Source organism: Perissodus microlepis, chromosome 3 (genome assembly GCF_051167445.1).
Source record: "Perissodus microlepis isolate ML-2025 ecotype Zambia chromosome 3, ASM5116744v1, whole genome shotgun sequence".
In the NCBI taxonomy this organism is placed as follows: Eukaryota; Metazoa; Chordata; class Actinopteri; order Cichliformes; family Cichlidae; genus Perissodus; species Perissodus microlepis.
In genome coordinates this window covers 35,096,934-35,113,641 of record NC_140463.1, presented here as the reverse complement: position 1 = coordinate 35,113,641, position 16,708 = coordinate 35,096,934, and the positions used below count along the sequence as shown (strand labels likewise).

General features: G+C 40.3%; 1 protein-coding gene and 1 non-coding gene across 2 annotated transcripts; both read right to left on the bottom strand.

The window, feature by feature from the left end:
• Positions 1-628: 628 nt before the first annotated feature.
• LOC146391336 (oxysterol-binding protein 1-like) lies at positions 629-13,538 on the bottom strand. Its single transcript, XM_084924216.1, has 17 exons — positions 13,194-13,538; positions 11,750-11,922; positions 11,439-11,647; positions 10,148-10,310; positions 9,777-9,888; positions 9,448-9,631; positions 8,168-8,285; positions 7,781-7,838; positions 7,423-7,587; positions 5,774-6,019; positions 5,133-5,253; positions 4,806-4,909; positions 3,628-3,723; positions 3,088-3,275; positions 2,666-2,901; positions 2,509-2,547; positions 629-2,323 (listed from the first exon to the last, which is right to left on the bottom strand). Exons 2-17 carry the CDS (start codon positions 11,884-11,886, stop codon positions 2,181-2,183), a joined length of 2,319 nt encoding a protein of 772 aa, XP_084780342.1. The 5' UTR covers positions 11,887-11,922; positions 13,194-13,538; the 3' UTR covers positions 629-2,180.
• A 319-nt stretch (positions 13,539-13,857) lies between these two features.
• On the bottom strand, positions 13,858-13,945 carry trnar-ucu (transfer RNA arginine (anticodon UCU)). The gene is given in 2 exon segments: positions 13,858-13,893; positions 13,909-13,945. It is a non-coding gene; the product is annotated as a tRNA-Arg (tRNA).
• Between the last annotated feature and the right edge of the window lie 2,763 nt (positions 13,946-16,708).

Sequence of the window (16,708 nt, the reverse complement as noted above, 5' to 3'; positions counted from 1 at the left end):
CGTGATATTTATCAAATAATATACTCAGTGCTGACCTGTGAAATACACTAATCTGCTCCTCAGACTTTAATTTTGAACCTTTACGTGTAATTTGCGTTGCCATTATGTAGTATACATTGTGACTGAAATCCAGACTTTGAGCTTTAATTCAAGGGGTTTAGCAAAAGTTTCTTGTTTAGGAATTACAGCCTTACATATAAAACACAAAAAGTTATATAGTAACCTGGTCAACTGACTGGCCAGCGATTTCATGGCCCAATGAAGTCTATTCCCGTATTATTTCTTTACAAATTAAACACATAAAAGATCTGGAGCTGAGTCCAAGTATTGAACTAATGCTGGGTAGCTGTTCACTGGAACTTTAAATACAAAGTTCAAAGAGATGCAAGTGGAAGCAGCGTCATTGGGCTGAAAAACCCAAATAAACAAAAACACCTTCAGGATCAGCCAAAGCTTACACTGTGCACTTCAGTCACTTCCCCTTTCATTTAAAATCCACTGTGATAATGTACATTTAAAAATTACCAAAAAAAAATTTAACTATGTATCAATGTGTTTTAAAAACTAATTTAGTGAACCTTAAGAATGAAAACCTGGAAATGCAGATTAAAGAAAAACAGTATAAAGGTGCTGTTTGACATTAGAGCATTTATTTCAGTTTTTCTCTTTGTTAATACAAAATACTGAACAATGCCACGTCCCTCGCCCATCTGAGTCAAGTACTGAAACTCCCTTTTTTTGGAAAATGAAGACAGCCTACCAATATTATGAGGAACCAAAAATACAAGGGAAAAAAAGTCTACCTTACTACTACAATATGAATTTCTATACATTTATAAAATCAGTTATTTGCAATGATTTTCAATTCTTTATTCTTCATTTTTTAAGTACACTTACAAACAAACAAAATTATGAAATGCGCACACACACACACACACACACGCACATACATATATCCTGTGTTTTTGGTGTCAACATGTAGTTGCATATGTATGAACATGTTTTTTTTTTTTTAATGTTTTCTTCACTCATTTGTCTGTTTTACAGTCAATACAAGAGCACAGCAAGTATCCTGCACTATTTAAAACCATTTTGTTTTGTTTTTTGTTTGTCTTTTGTTTTGTTTTTTTACAGTAAACTTTGTTACCGTTCACTTGATTAACAAAATGTCAAAATACTATTCCAGCATTGTGGAAAAAAAAAAGGGGTAGTTTTATTATTTATTATTAAGGTAAACAGTTATGTGAGACAATTTGCAACAATTTTCCCCATTTCTTAATTACGTCTTCATATTTTGTACAAGAAACCAGCTGCAAATGTAAATATCGTATCCACTCAGGTGGGACGTAAATACAAGTAAGTGCAGGTTCTTCATTTCTAAGGCAAAGAAAGGGTTTTTTTTAGGCCTTGCCACACTACAATTTTCACTGTCATACTTCCCACTAGGCCTTGGTAAAGAAAAATAACCTAATTATAAACATGATAGTGTGAAAGGTCATCTTTTTTTAAAGCACACTGCACAGTGGCCCTGTTGTAAAGTGATGGAAGAGCAGATAAGCAGTCATACATACGAGCACGCTACAACTTTCACTTCATTACGTTAAGACACTAAATCAGAGATTAACAAAAGAAAACTTGCTAATGTCTTGAAGGCCACCAGTTGACAGTTTAATGAAAATTACTTTGAATCATACCTGTATATATTAATCAGGTTTTACCCCCCGCCCCACCTTTTTCTTTTTTTTTTTTCTATTGTTATTACCAAAGCAGACAATGCTATGGGTGACAACAGGAAAAACAAAAAACAAAAAATAAAACCCGAATCACCTCAAATCAAACACTCTTGATCTGAAAAGACTGAGCAAACTTGATTTGGAAGCACTGCTCGTTTCACATCCTCCCACTCATGCTCAGCGGGACAAAAGAAAAAAAAACACAAAAGCACCCAAACAGCAAAGAAATTTTCATTCCAGTCCTCTCAGATATGTGACAGCAACGAGGGGGAAACCAAATATGGGACGAGGGAGAGAAAACCCTGCTCTCCCTGTGGATCAGACAGCAGTGACCATCCTGGAGATCTCTTAGAACAGAGAGCAACTGGAGGGGAGCAGCCGTCAGAGAAGGGGACAAGCAGGCCTTTGATGGTGTCTCTTCACGGCACTTTGCAGTCAATGCCAAGATCAAAAGATGTTGGGACAGCTCTCCCAGCTCCCGCGCTCCTTAGCTTCCCAGTAGCCTCCCTTATAGATGTGAATCTCCTCACCTGTGATTGGGTCCTCGCAGCGCTCGAACCAAAGTGCAAGATAGCTGTCATGAGGTGCGCCTGAAAGAGAGGGAAGGACAGAGGGGAAAAAAAACAAAAAAAAAACAGATCCCCAGAAAGTTAATGAGCTTCTCACTAGAGCAACATGAATTTACACATGAAATGGTGACAGTTTAATCAATTTTTATCTAAAAAAAAAAAAAGAAAAGAAAGAAAGAAAGAAAAAAAAAAAAAGGAATACTTGCCTTTCAAGGAGGGATCAGTAACAGAGTCCTCATCGACAGCTTTGGAAGACAAAAGGGGATCACAGAGAATCGTTTTACCCCTTTGTTCCATGATTTTCCCCATGCAGAGAGGAGAGGAGTAAAGAAAAAGTGAAGCACAAAGAAGTTCGATTCTAACCTTCTTCTGATTGACTCGAGGTGCGTTGGCTTGCGGCCTCCCTCTCTCTCTCACGGCGGGCGGTGCGCTGCTTCTCCTCCAGCCGCTGCTTCTCGGCATTGGCCTCGTCCCAGCGACCTTCCTCCATTAAGCGCTGGTCAGGCCGGCGTCGGCTGTCCGTGGGAGCCACGCCCTCTTCAGGCTCGTTCAGGGTCAAGGCCAAGGCAGTAAAGTAGTACATGGTTTCTGCTCCATCGCTGAGGAGGATGACGGAGCACAGCACAGCAGCGCTTTCAGTCACACAAAACTACACCCTGATACTGGTACTGATGCCATCCATGTTTAGGTCTAATGTTTATTTCTGCTTCAGAAAGCTGTGTGCGCACTTCTAAATCGTAACTAATGCAGTACGGCCCGGTTTTACTTTTTAAAACAGCACTTACGGTAAAGGGTTTCTTCTCCACAACTCTCTGGCTTTAAGGGTCTGATAGACCGTCTTCTGTTTGCCCTCGGTGCCGTTCTCGCCTCCTCGGCTGCTCTGCATCACCTTGGAGAACTCCATCTTCTCGTCCCATGTGCCTGACAGCACGTAGTGTGCCTTTCCATCTTTATCCATTACCACACCTGTAACCTAAAAACAGAAGAGAGGGAAGGTTACCACAGAGAGCGAACGGAAGAGTAGAGCATCACGATCCATCGAGCACAAGCACAAATTTTACGACAGCAGTTTGGTTAAAATCATAACACATCGTAAGATGTTTTATTTTCCTGCTAAAGGATTTTTTTTGTCAGAAGGAAGCAAAAAGGGAGATTGTAAAAGCAGCTAACACAATCAAATAATGTCATAAAGGCAAAGAAAAGCCTGTATATTAAAATTTGTCTGTTGGTTCAAACTTGATGCACCTACTGTGTGTGGGTTTTCTTTCAAAGCAAGTCAGAGAAAAACAGACTAAATCTATTCAGGTCTTCTGCATCTTTCTCACCTTTCTGGCTACATCTCTGGAGAAGTAGCTGTAAGGAGCAAACTTTAAGTGGCAGCGGTCTCCGGTGGTGTGGTTTACTACGTCTATCTCACCAGACTGGAAGGGAAACACAGGGATACACAGTGAGGAGGGAAAAATCACAAGTGGGGATGATATCGACTAGATAAAAATTTCACTTCACACTCAAGTTAAAATGCTGCAATGCAATGCTCTTACTCTACTTTTTATCTGTAGAGTAAAAATTAGAACTGGAAGCAAAGAAATAGGGTATTTTAATGCTATGTGATGACAACCGGCCATGGCAAATTCATTTATATAGCACATTTCATTACATGTGAACTCTTTGCGATTAACCAATAACAAACAAATCAGACTTTGCAAAGAAATAAAATACACGGTAATAATCTTCATCACCTCTCTGTTAAATTATAAAAGTTTGTAGACATCCAGTCTAATCAATCATTAGTCTGTGAGGTTACATCAGAGGGAAATGATAAGTACAACTATGTGTAATCTGCATAAGAATGATATTTTGATTCTTTAAGATGGGACCAAGCAGGAATACGTAAAGGTTAAAGAGTAATGGACCAAGGACAGAGCCCTGAGGAACCCCAGATGCTACCAAGTGAAACTTGAAAACTTCTAAATTTTAGATATGAGAAGAACCAATCGAGAACCTGACCTGTTAAAGTGAGTTAAAGCTGTTAAACAAACTGCCAAATAAATGGGAGAGCAGTATTGGGAAGGGCACCCTGCGTAAAAATCTGTACAGAATGAGTTATGCATATCTCTGATGACTAAGATGTACACGTGTACATGCAGGAGATCAGATAAGTGTACAGATGTGCTGAAGTAAACCTTTTCAAAAGTTTTCTTTGTGTGTTTTGTATCCACCCTGCATATTAATGTCACTGTGAATCACTGAAGTGATTAAAGGCATCAGTAACTCTATTCAAATGTCATTTCTTTGTTAATGTTACTAGCAGGAGAGCTTGTTATTGTCTCTCCATAAAAGACATCATGTCAATCATATTGTGGCAAAGCTGGTTGTACAAGATAAACCCATGTTTATTTTTCCTTGTTAGGAGCGTCATAACAAATCCTTTCTTGCTCTCCATTCCTGCCTCCTCTGCAGATCAGGCCCTGTGGCCCTGCAACAACGTGTCCGAGCGTCTCACCTGATCAATCCAAAGTTTTCCGACAATGATGTTGTGCACCGTGGTGTTAACTTTCTTCCATGTGTAGTGATTATTGCTCTTCTCAAAGACTGCATGAATTGTGCCTGTGACGAAGGAAAGAAATATAAAACAAACTAAAAAAAAAAAAAGCAAAGCAAAACCTTTGTTCATTAGTAATTACCGTTTTATGCTTCAACTAAAGAAAGGTGTGGGCTGGTACACTCTTTAGTCACTTATAAATTCTGATGATAGTTGTGTGTACATCTTTTGTCCTTGACACTATGGAAGAATGGTATGCTTTGTTTTCTAAACTAGCTTGCCTCTTACCCAAAGGCATAATGGAGAGGTATTTCCCCCTGAACTTGCTCGCAACTGTGATTTCTTGTCTCAACGTCCAGCCACGATCAGAGATAGCATGATGTGCAGCAGCAGGTGGGTGGTGACTCACCTGGAAAGAGAAAATGTTTTTCTGATGCAACAAAACATCAAGTCCTATTCTTCGTGAGTCTGAGTCATCCCCAATAGATGTGACTGACATTTAGTCTCATAAATCTGACATGTGACATGAAAGCTTTCACACACATACACACACACACACACACACACAATAAACCTCCATTTGATTTCCTCCTCTACAAATAATCTATTCAGGATCAACCAGTGACTTTAGATTGTTTAAGGTTGGTGTATTTTACGACAAGAAGGGGCAGAAATATGACACTTTTTGATTAAAAAAAAAAAAAAAAGTCGCCACTTCATGTCTCCATATTAAAAAAATAATAATAATAATTCTGGTTCCCTGCCAGCATGTTCAACCCCAATTGCGCAGAAGAAGGAAGCAAGATTCTCTCCTAATGCCAAGTCAGTGGGATTTTTTTAAATTCCTCCTTTCTGACATTCAATCTCTCTCTTGAGTTACACTTCTCGGTTGGAAAACTTCCATTCTCTTGTGTTTTTTCCTCCCTCACCTGCTCACATAGGGAGCGGTAGCCACTTTCTCTCTTGCGGTCCAGCTCATACGTTTCTCCCAGCAGAGGGTTGAAAGGCTTTCCCGTGCGGTAGACTGTGGTGGAGTAGGCAGACACTGCGAAGGCGGCCACGTAGCACATCTGCTCCAAAGAGTTCTGACACTTTGCGGCCTTATCCAGCAACTCGTGGTACTCGAGGTCCTCAGACAACCGCTGCAGCATGGAGATGGGCTCATTGAAATTAACCTAGAAAGCAAAATGATTGAAATTTACTTTTATATTTGTGTTATGTATTAATTCCTGCAACGAATCTCACACATGGCTAAGATGTGGGTGTGAACCTGATTCAAAAAGCTAGACTGGGTAGAAGTGACCACAGGCTGATCTGTTCAATTCGGTTCTATACCGTCCTGTGTGCATCTGCAGCAGTGCACTGCTTCCTTCTGGGAGAGCTTTGTTAGCACAGAGGAAGCTAATAGCAAAGAGTCAGCAGTTTTTGAGCCATTTCACACTTGCTGCAGTAGTTTGTGACTTAACCACAAACTGTGGTCAGGTTTGTGTTCCCTCTTCACTTCTTGGAAAGTTTTTATTACGCTTTCGGTGACCTTAAGAGTTGTTGTCAGCATATGCATCTGTCTCCACTCTGCTACACTCAATGTGAGCGAGGCCCATCACACACACTGACACTTGCTATGTAGTGTCACTTCAGTAAATGTTTATATGTGTAGATTGTTAGATAGGTACAGGTATGGTTTGGGTAACGTCTTCTGTTTGGAAAGACCACATAGAAAAGCTTTTAACAGAAAACCTGTATTGCCAATTTCTGAAAATCTGCTAATTTAGCTTTTGGCTTAAGCAAAACCCAAGCCATTTTCTAAACCACAACCATAGATGGGTCAGCAGTGACCTGGCAGGTAGTGTTGCTAAGCTACAGGAAGTCGACATGTGTCAATGTCAAAGTATCTCTGTAATGTGGCAGAGACAAAACTCTTTATTGTTAGAGTGGGGGCAGGGCGACACAATGGCAGTGATAAGTTGACAGAACAAAGCCAAATCAAACATGTGACCATTTATCTCAGCAGTGATCAGTCTGACAAATCAGTTAGTCTGGACTCTTATAAAAAGCCGTGATGGTAGCTTATTTTAGACCCACATCCTACAAGTGACCTAAAGTCTATTTCACAAATAAACAAAATCTGGGCAGATTTGCCGATAAAGATCTTCAAAAGCTCTCGCAGAATGCTGACAACCCTTACAGCGGAAAAAGGACAGGGATCAGTATCTACCCTCCAATTTCGTCACACTGAACTGACTGCTGCCAGACATTTTGGAGGCACTGCGGTGGCATTTAATGATGTGGTTAGCTTATCGTAGATTTTGTATTTTTACTGTAAACGCACACAAACCATATTTCCAATGTGGTTTTAACTTGGGGTAGGAGGGGTGTTAAAAGGCACCCAAATCTTTCATTAATTGAATATTATGAGTAAGACACAAATATTTTAACACTCAAACTCTTTGAGTCTGACTGTCCAAAATGAAGCTGATCAGACGTCTTCTTCAACAGGTGAACAACGAAGCACACATGGATAAACAACAAGCTTTCAGTAACTCTGACTGGACGTTCTGTAAGAACAAGAAATCCTTACAGGCATCGGGATCTTAGACAGCTCTTTGCCGATGCAGTTTTTCATGATGCTCCAAAGGTTGAGGGAGTAGTTTGGTTTGTCTGGGATGCGTGTCCGCCTCTTCTTTAAGGGTACCAGCTCCTGGGAGGGGGACTCCTGGTTCATCGCAAGAGGCTCCTCGTTAAGCTAAGAAGCAGAAACGTTTATCAATATAAAACGGAAATGTTTTTGATTTATTACCATAGCAACAAAATCATGTATAAAGAATATACATAGAACACCCGTCCTACTGCAGCTTTTCATTCAGACTGTGTTATTTTAAAAGATGGGATACAGCATTATAATAAGATTTCAATGATTCGGACAGAATGAGGCCTACCGACTGATCATCTGCACACAATTCACTATTGAGGCCGCTGATATTACTGCTTGACCTTCTGTAAGAGATCAAAAAAAGCAAATAGATTCTGTTAGTGACGTGAACGTTACTAGTTAATCAGGTATTTTGACATATGAGGAAAGAGAGGCTTAAAAAAAATGACCTGACACACACACACACACACACACACACACACACACACACACACACGCCAATCTGTCATTACACAATTTGATTGACTTAAGATAAATACATACTGGAATGTGATACAAGGAAGTGGTCTAAATATATAAAAACAAAGACAAGCCACACACAAAGTCTTGGGGAAATCCCCCAACTAACTCCATCTGTCAATCTGTACCGACGGGTAAAGGGAAAGATACCGACTTGTGAAACTGGGGGTCCGCAGGTACAGTGATAAACTCGGGGGCTTCTTCCATGGCATCAAAGAACTCATTGTCATCATCCTCATCACTGGCCTCACCTTTTCCTGGCCCAGCAGCACCTTAACACAAACAAACATCTAAGTTTTCCCTATACAGAAACTTAAAGATGATTCTCCAGGTATCACAAAAACAATAAAACAACATGTAATATAGAGCAGGTGTGTCGAACTCCAGGCCCCGGGGGTCTGTGTCCTGCAGGTTTTAGATGTGTCCTTGATCCAACATTTCAATGACTAAATTACCTCCTCAACATGTCTTGAAGTCCTCCAGAAGTCTGGTAATGAACTAATTTGATTGAGGTGTGTTGACCCAGGGTGAGATCTAAAACCTACAGGACACCGGCCCTCAAGGCCTGGAGTTCGACACCTCTGATACAGAGCATTTAAAGTGTTAAAACAAAAATTTAAAACAAACAAACAAACAAACACACAAAACAGGAAGTTGCAATTCCTCACATCTGGTTACATGGAATCAGGTAATCACTGGTACTGCTACTTGTAAAACTTGACTTAACATTTACCTGATAATTGCCAGGGGATTTCAAATTAGGGTTTAGTCAATAACGGAGTAATTAAAAAGTTTAATGAGACTGAAACTGATAATGTTCTTTTAGTTTCACATCTTGATTTTATTTTTCTTGCCAAGTGCTTGATCACAAGGATTCTCGTATGTCAGCCACAGAAAATCTTGGTCACCCAGGAGTTAGCATCTCCCTGGTTCCCCTGATAAAAAGCCAATGAAATTTTTCACAGGCTCTTGGATTACCACTGAAAAATATCTCTGTGGGAAATGAGGTTTAATGAGTTTTGTTCAGAAATCGAAGTCGAATGCAAACAGTTGGTGGCCCCACATCTTTGATTTCGAAAGAGTTGTACGCCACATGTACCTGATAAGAGTTATAATAGTTTAGTATTTTATTTTCATTTCATTTTGACTTTTGGTTTTGAATTCAGTTTAATTTCATTTAGTTTTCAGAATCGATTTTCATATTTCAGTTTAGTTTTTGTTGTTTGAAAAATTAGTTTTAGTTTAGTTTTTATTATTTTCAGGGTTAGTTTACTCTTTTTACTTATTATTGTATGGAGGTCAGAAGTAAGATTTACAAAATAAGTGCTGGTATTACAATAAAAACTTTCTGAAAACATTAACTCACACTCTTGTAGAATGTCAATAGACATGTGCATCATCCTTCATTGTTATCTTGTCAGAATCACAACTTACCTTTATTGTCTGGACTAGCATTAGCCTGTGCGGCTCCTCTGAATGCTCGCTCGAGGTGATTGTGCTGTTTGGCCAGTTGCTCTAAAGTCTCCTCCAGCCGCACTCTCTGCTCCCGCTCAGCCTGCAGGGCCTTTTGCCATCGCTTGCTGTGAGTTTGTGCCAGCGTCAAGAAGTCTCGGCACGCCTGAGAAGCATAACATTGAAACACTTTTCAATGTGTTTCATTGAAAAGCTGCGCAGTAATACATAGACAAGGTCTTCTCTGGTATATATACATTATATATTAAAAACTCAGAGGTCAACACACTGAAGGAGGATGTCAGACTTACATTGATCATGGCGTTAGAGGTGATGCGGAACAGAGTGGCTCTTTCTGTGACCTGGCGAATCTTATCCCCAGCCTCTCCAGTCAGACGTAAACCATCCAGTTCTGCTAATGACCTGAAAAAAATATGAACTTTGGATGTTTGGACAATATGTAGTCAATTTACACATCAATGATTTTATAACAGGACTCTTCTGCAAATGGTACAAAACATCTGAATATGGCACTGAATTACCAAACCTACAGAATTATAACTTCAAATTTAGAGCTGTTTTTTACCCCTCACATAGTAGACTAGTAGAGACATGAGGCATAAATGAGACTGTTGCCTGAAGATTAAAGCAAAGAGCAAGGCAAAATGGGTTCAAGTCTGACCTCTGGAGGGCAGAGCCATGCTTTGAGATCAGATCATTGCAGGTGCTCAGATCCTCCACTTTGTTGCTCAGGGTTCTGAGAGCAGACTGGACTTCTGAATTTTGTGACCCACCACCTTGTGTGATGCGTGGTGACGATGAAGGGAAGTCATCGCCCGAGTCATCTGTTAGGAAATCAAACAAAAGGAAAGGAAAAAAAAATATCTGATTAAAAAAAAAAAAAAAAGTTCTCATGTCCTGTGAATTATTTAAATAAATAAATAAATACACTTGCTAGCCACTTTCTAAGGTACACTGTTGAACTGCTTGTTAATATCAAATATCTAATCAGCCAATCACATGGCAGCAACTGAGTGCATTTAGGATTGGTCAATGCGGCATGCTGAAGTTCAAACTGTGCATCAGAAAGGGGAAGAAGTGTGATTTAAGTGACTCTGAAAGTGTCATGGCTGTTGAGAAGATATTCAGTGAGCAGCTGTTCTCTGGACAAAAAATGCCTTTCTGACGTCAGAGGTCAGAGGACAGTCAGACTGCTTCATCTGACAGGAAAGCAACAGTAACTGAAATAACTACTCTTTACAAGCCAAGGTGTGCAGAAGAGCTTTTCTGGAGGAACAACACGTCCAACATCACATACAAATGGACTCCAGCAGCACAAGATCAGGCCGAGTGCAACTTCTGTCAGCTAAGAGCAGGAAACTGAGGCTCCAATTCACACTGGCTAATCAAAGATTGGGACAAACATTGACCTGATGAGACTTGATTTCTGCTGCAACATTCAATGGTTCAGGCCGCTGCTAGTGTTTTTATTAAAGGTCCCAGAGTGTGTGCCATAGTACCAACTGAGCATCATTCAAACAGCACAGTCTACATGAGTATTGCTGCTGGCTATGTCCAACTCTTTATGACCACAGTGTACCCATCTAGTACACTGCCCGGCAGGATAACACAGCATGTCACAAAGCTCAAAACATCTCAAACTGTTTTCTTGAACACGACAATGAGTTCGCTGTGCTCAAATGAACTCCAATCACCAGATCTCAAGCCAATAGAGCACCTTTAGGATGTGGTTAAACATCATGGATGTGCAGCCAACAAATCTGCAGCAACTGTGTGATGCTATAATGAAAATACAGACTAAATTCTCTGAGGAATGTTTGCAGCACCTTGTTGAATCTTGTTGAAAGGTAAAGGGGCGTCCAGCCCAGTAGACACAAGGTGTGCCTAACAAAGTGGACATGCGTGTAAATATGTACAGAAGCACTAAATAATTCCCCTTAAGTCTGTTTTACCTGACTCTGCCTGCATGCGGACAGCCTTGGCTTTGGCCAGCTCCAGGGCAGTGATCCATCGCTGACGTTCCACCTCACAGCTGGCCTTGAGGTGATATGTTTGTGCCCCTCCATTGGAGATGACAAAGTTGCAGGCATCATCCACAGTGATAGTAGCTGTAGCCAAGTTGATGGTGCCCCGACACGTGTGACCCATCTCTGCCTGGGTCCTAATAATCAGAAGAGCCTCATTTGACTTTGGGAATAAAAAGTAACTAAAAAGAAAAGAGAAATATCCTTAAACTATACCAGTGTTCTACAGAAAGGTGTACCTGTAGTATGACAGCAGCCCATTGCTCAGCACAAACCACCTTCGCTGATAACCCTTGATGTAATTTGTCCACTTGAACACCCATCCTTTGTATGTGTCTCCAGGAGGGGTGGGAGTGGGGGTCTTGGCTTCTGACATCACACCCCCTAAACTTAAGCTACAGACTGGAGGGACCTTGAGGGGGAAGATGGAAAGTTTTATCATTTACATAACAAGACTGGCTGATACAGTGATTCGGTGAATCAATTAGGAGCCAGTTCCTTGAATTCTCAGGTGTGACCATTCTCGGCGTTCCCCAGGCGAGGCTTTAATTTAACTGAAATTGCTTTTGCAATGTGGGTGCACAGGGTTTGGAACAATCTGGTTGAGGACTAAGGTTGCAAAAACAGCATCTTGCTTTTAAATCACATGCTTTCATCCTGTTTTTTTAGGCCCCCATGTGAAGCCTTCTGGTTAACATGCTTGCATTTCATTCACCTTCTGATTACCCTTTTTCCCCCCTAGCTCTCGATGTCATTTGTCAACCTCTGCTTTCAAAGGTGCTATATAAATACAGTCTTAGTATTGTGACTTGTTTCACCAGCACAACAATGGACAGAACACGTTTTTTATAAAAAGTTCCACAAATGTAATTCTCTGAGCTCTTACAAAGTAAATTTTAACAGTTGCTATATAACCTGAATATATAAAACACCTGAATATCTCTGGATTTTAAACCAATGGTCCAAATTTAATGTTAGTTTGAACTGTGTGAAGTCAAATTCACATTTTCTGACATTCTTAAACACAAACAATTTCACTTCTTTTCATTGACTACAACCCTACTTCCACGCTGAAAGTCTTTAATATTGATTATTAATGAGTGTCAACACTGATCTTTGAGTGTGGAATGACAGGTCAAAGGTCGGCCGAGAAATCAATACATACCGACTACTCGTGAGACGTTTTACCAAAAATAATTATTATTTTCGCCTGATGAAGAGATTAATAAAGACGGAACTGACTTGTGAATAAAAACTTTTAGTGTTATTTTGTCTTCTTACTGATAAATAGTCCAAATATTAACAGTTTTGAGTCAGATTTGAGTCTAATTCAGTCCAATGCTCTTTTAGGGAAAATTACTGTAATTTAAGGGGCAAACAGAACAACAACAACAGGTTTTAACAACAGTAACTGGATAAATAAATCAGATAAATCTGAACATACTGACGAACTTGACAACAGAGGTTAGCCTACATTAGCCCCAGTTAAGATAAATGACAGTGTCGGTAACAACAATTCATCGCTGATAGGAGCTTAAAGTGAATAAACTCAATCTGACACGATTGTTCCAAGTTATTTAGCTAGTGTCTGCATATTTAAAAAGCATTGCGCAGAAGAGCAAATGCTAAACATTGGCTTCATCACTAGCTAGCTTTCAAACTCGCCGATGGCTAAATGTTTACCTTGACGTGTCCAAAATGAAAGATCAGGCAACCAGCAGCCGGGTGAAGTCACTGCTAACTCTGATACCCATACGACACTGGCTAGCTGAGGAAGCTAACAGACCAACACAAGGCAGCTAATGGGACAAACAAACAGACCGAAGACGTCGACGGCAACAATAGTGCGACTTTAAAACGAAGTGACAGCAACACGTTTTATTGCTGCCCCTCAATATTTGCGTGTATAAGGTTCATTCTACAGCTGCGTACACCCACAAATATCTATAGCTAGCTAGCTACATCTAACTAGCCTAATGTTAGCTCGCTGGTTACACCCGGTGCAGCAGTGCTGGGTCTCCGTGTGGAAACACGCAGCTATGGCTAACTACGTTTAGCATTAAGCCAAACTACCCATCTTGACACATTTAATTCATTTATAAAGCAACAGTCGCTACATTGTTCACAGTTAAGGTAACTACGGTTAATACTTTATTCCACCAACAATGACTTTACATGTTAGTGTAACGCAACTGAGAGGAAAAAAATAGACATTTACCCGTGAGGCAATAAAACATTGCGATTTTTTAATAATTACAATCACTGTTTTGTAATCGCTTGACACTCGTGACATGTAGTGGTATGTAATACAGGTGACTATAAACATGGCCGAAGAAGTACAAAAATGCGACTCCGGTGGGACTCGAACCCACAACCTTTGAATGTCTGCATCTATGCCTAGAAGTCCAATGCGCTATCCATTGCGCCACGGAGCCACCTGTTGCACATGTTGAACACTATGGTATTTATAATGTAAGTAGGTCGAACTCGGGGGTGATATTGTCAAAGGTAGATTGTGATTTCTGGGGTTGTGAGTATTGTAATATAGCGTACATTGTGTATGAATAATGTGAAACTGAGCCCTTACTTCAGAATTGAAACATCCTTTCAGACAATACCAAGCAATAAACGTTCATTTTCACCCTATCGTTTTAGAGAGGGCTTTCTTTTTTCATATTTTATCATGTTTTTAGATTTTTATGCCTTCTCTGCATGTGGGGAACCTAGGGAAACACGAAACCCTGGGATTTTTAAAAAGAAATCTCTGTGATCTCTGTGCGTCAATATGGTACATCAAACACTGGATGGCGCTACAATGCTGCATTAACCTGAATAACCCTCAAAAAACCACCACAATTTCTGGTGACAATGAGAAGCCACTGGATTTTAACCAAATTTACTTTGACAAACACAAATAAAAATCTCTGTACTTTATTTGCAAATAATGACAAGATCTGTTAAATGCAATCTCTAATCCTACTAAAGTACGGCTTCACCAAAAGGTAGATTCTGTTCATCTGGACGTAGCGTTTTCAGTGGGAGAAACGTTTCGTCACTCATCCAAGTGACTTCTTCAGTCTCAGCTGACTGCAGGTTTCCCCAATCTTATAAACAGTGCATTTGCACAATTACTGAAACTAGCACCACCGAAGGAACAGTGGGCTTGGAGGTCAGTTCCTTGATCATTAATATGCAGATTCTCATGACCATTGATCAACAACTACTGATCAAAGACCACTGATCAATGGCCATGAGTACCATTCACAGATTTGGGGAATGGCTGCAATCACAGCATTGGAAGATCCCTCCTCGATTCAGAGATGGCTTTCCATTTTCACATAAATGGCCTCCTTGACTCTGCGCTCAAACCAGCGTTCTTCCCTGTCCAGGATGTGAACATCCTCATCATTGAAAAAGTGTCCACTGGCCTGTAGGTGTAAATAGACTGCAGAGTCCTGGTCTGACAAGGTAGCTCTTCTGTGTCATGATATTGGCTTCGCTAGAGGTTGTTTGGTTTCCCAGATAAATAAATTATGGCAATCCTCTTGGCACTTAATACTATATTACTCTGTTTGTGTTGGGGGCCCGATCCTTGGGCAATGGGCTGGGAGGTCAGCCCATTGTTCCTTCAGTGGGCTGTTTTCAGTCATTATGCAAATGTACTGTTTATAAGATTGGGGAAACCTGCAGTCAGCTGAGACTGAAGAAGTCACTTGGATGAGTGAGGAAACATTTCTCCCACTAAAAACGTTACATCCAGATGAACAGAATCGACCTTTTGGGGATTTACTTTAATTGAGTGTGCATCAAGAAGATAAAATACAGCTTGTTTCAATGCAGCCATTTTAGAAACATTTCTGAAATTTTATTTTATTTTTTAGACACCATCACACCACTGAGCAAAAGTGACAAATGATATTTTTTTCAATTCAACTTTATTTATACGGTCCCAAATCACAACATCAGTTGCTTCAAGGTGCTTTACATTGTAAGGTAGAGACCCTACGATAATACAGAGAAAACCCCAACAATCAGATGAGCCGTTATCAGCAAGCACCTCCTGACAGGGGGAAGGAAAAACTCCCTTTCAACAGGAAGAAACTTCTGGAAGAACCAGGCTGAGATAGGTGCAGCTCTCTGCCTGACTGGTTGGGGGTGAAAGGAGGGAGAATGGACAAGGACACGCTGTGAAGCCAGAGATTAATAATAACTAATGATTAAATTGAGAAATTGGTTTATAAACACATAATGAGTGAAAAAAGGTTAGTGAAGAAGAAACAATGCATCATGGGAAGCCCCAGGAGCCTACACCTATTGCAGTGTAACTAAGGGAGGATTCAGGGTCACCTGATCCAGCCCTAACTATATGCTTTATCACCAAGGAAAGTTCAAGACTAATCTTGAAAGCAGAGAGGGTGTCTGCTCCAGACTATGAGCTGGTTCCACAGAGGAGGGGCCTGAAAGCGAACACTTTACCTACCATTCTACTTTTAAATAGTCTAGGAATCGCAAGTACTGTCTTTGAGATGATATGAGGCATGATTACTCAAGATTGTTTGGGGGCTTTTTTTAAAAAATTATTATTTCAACAATTTTAGAGTGCAATGTTTACAAATTAAAGCCATATTTTCAAATGCATTTTTAAAATACTTATTAAAACATATAAATTATTCAGTGTTTTTTTTAACTAATGGGCCCCGGGGTTGGACATGAATTCCTTTGGAGTGTCTACAGGAACGGCATCTGGCGTAAAACTCTGATAAATATGTGGAATTCGCTGTGGCAGACCTTTGTAATTAAGAGAACAGCCGAAAGTTTTGTGTTTGTTTGTTTGTGTAACAAGTGTCACCTGGCAGTTTGCTGCTTTTGCTGCACATGATGTTGTGCAGCGACGGTTAGAAATGCGAAGGGTTCAGAGAGATTTGAATTCCTCTGATAAATGATAAAGTGGAACAGATGTTTACAGAAGAGGGAGATGGTGATTCTGTGGTGTTAAAGGAAGGGATATCAAGTCTCACAGATGAGAGTGTCCCCCATTTGGATTCTTCTGGGGACCAAGAACATGGGGAGGAGGGTGTAGCCAACTTGGCTCGATAAGGAAGACTGCTGGACAGCATTCAAACCCATTTAAATGGCCACAATAGACTATAAATAAATAAAATTTCAGGTGTGTTCCCTTTTCAACTCATCGTCGGGTT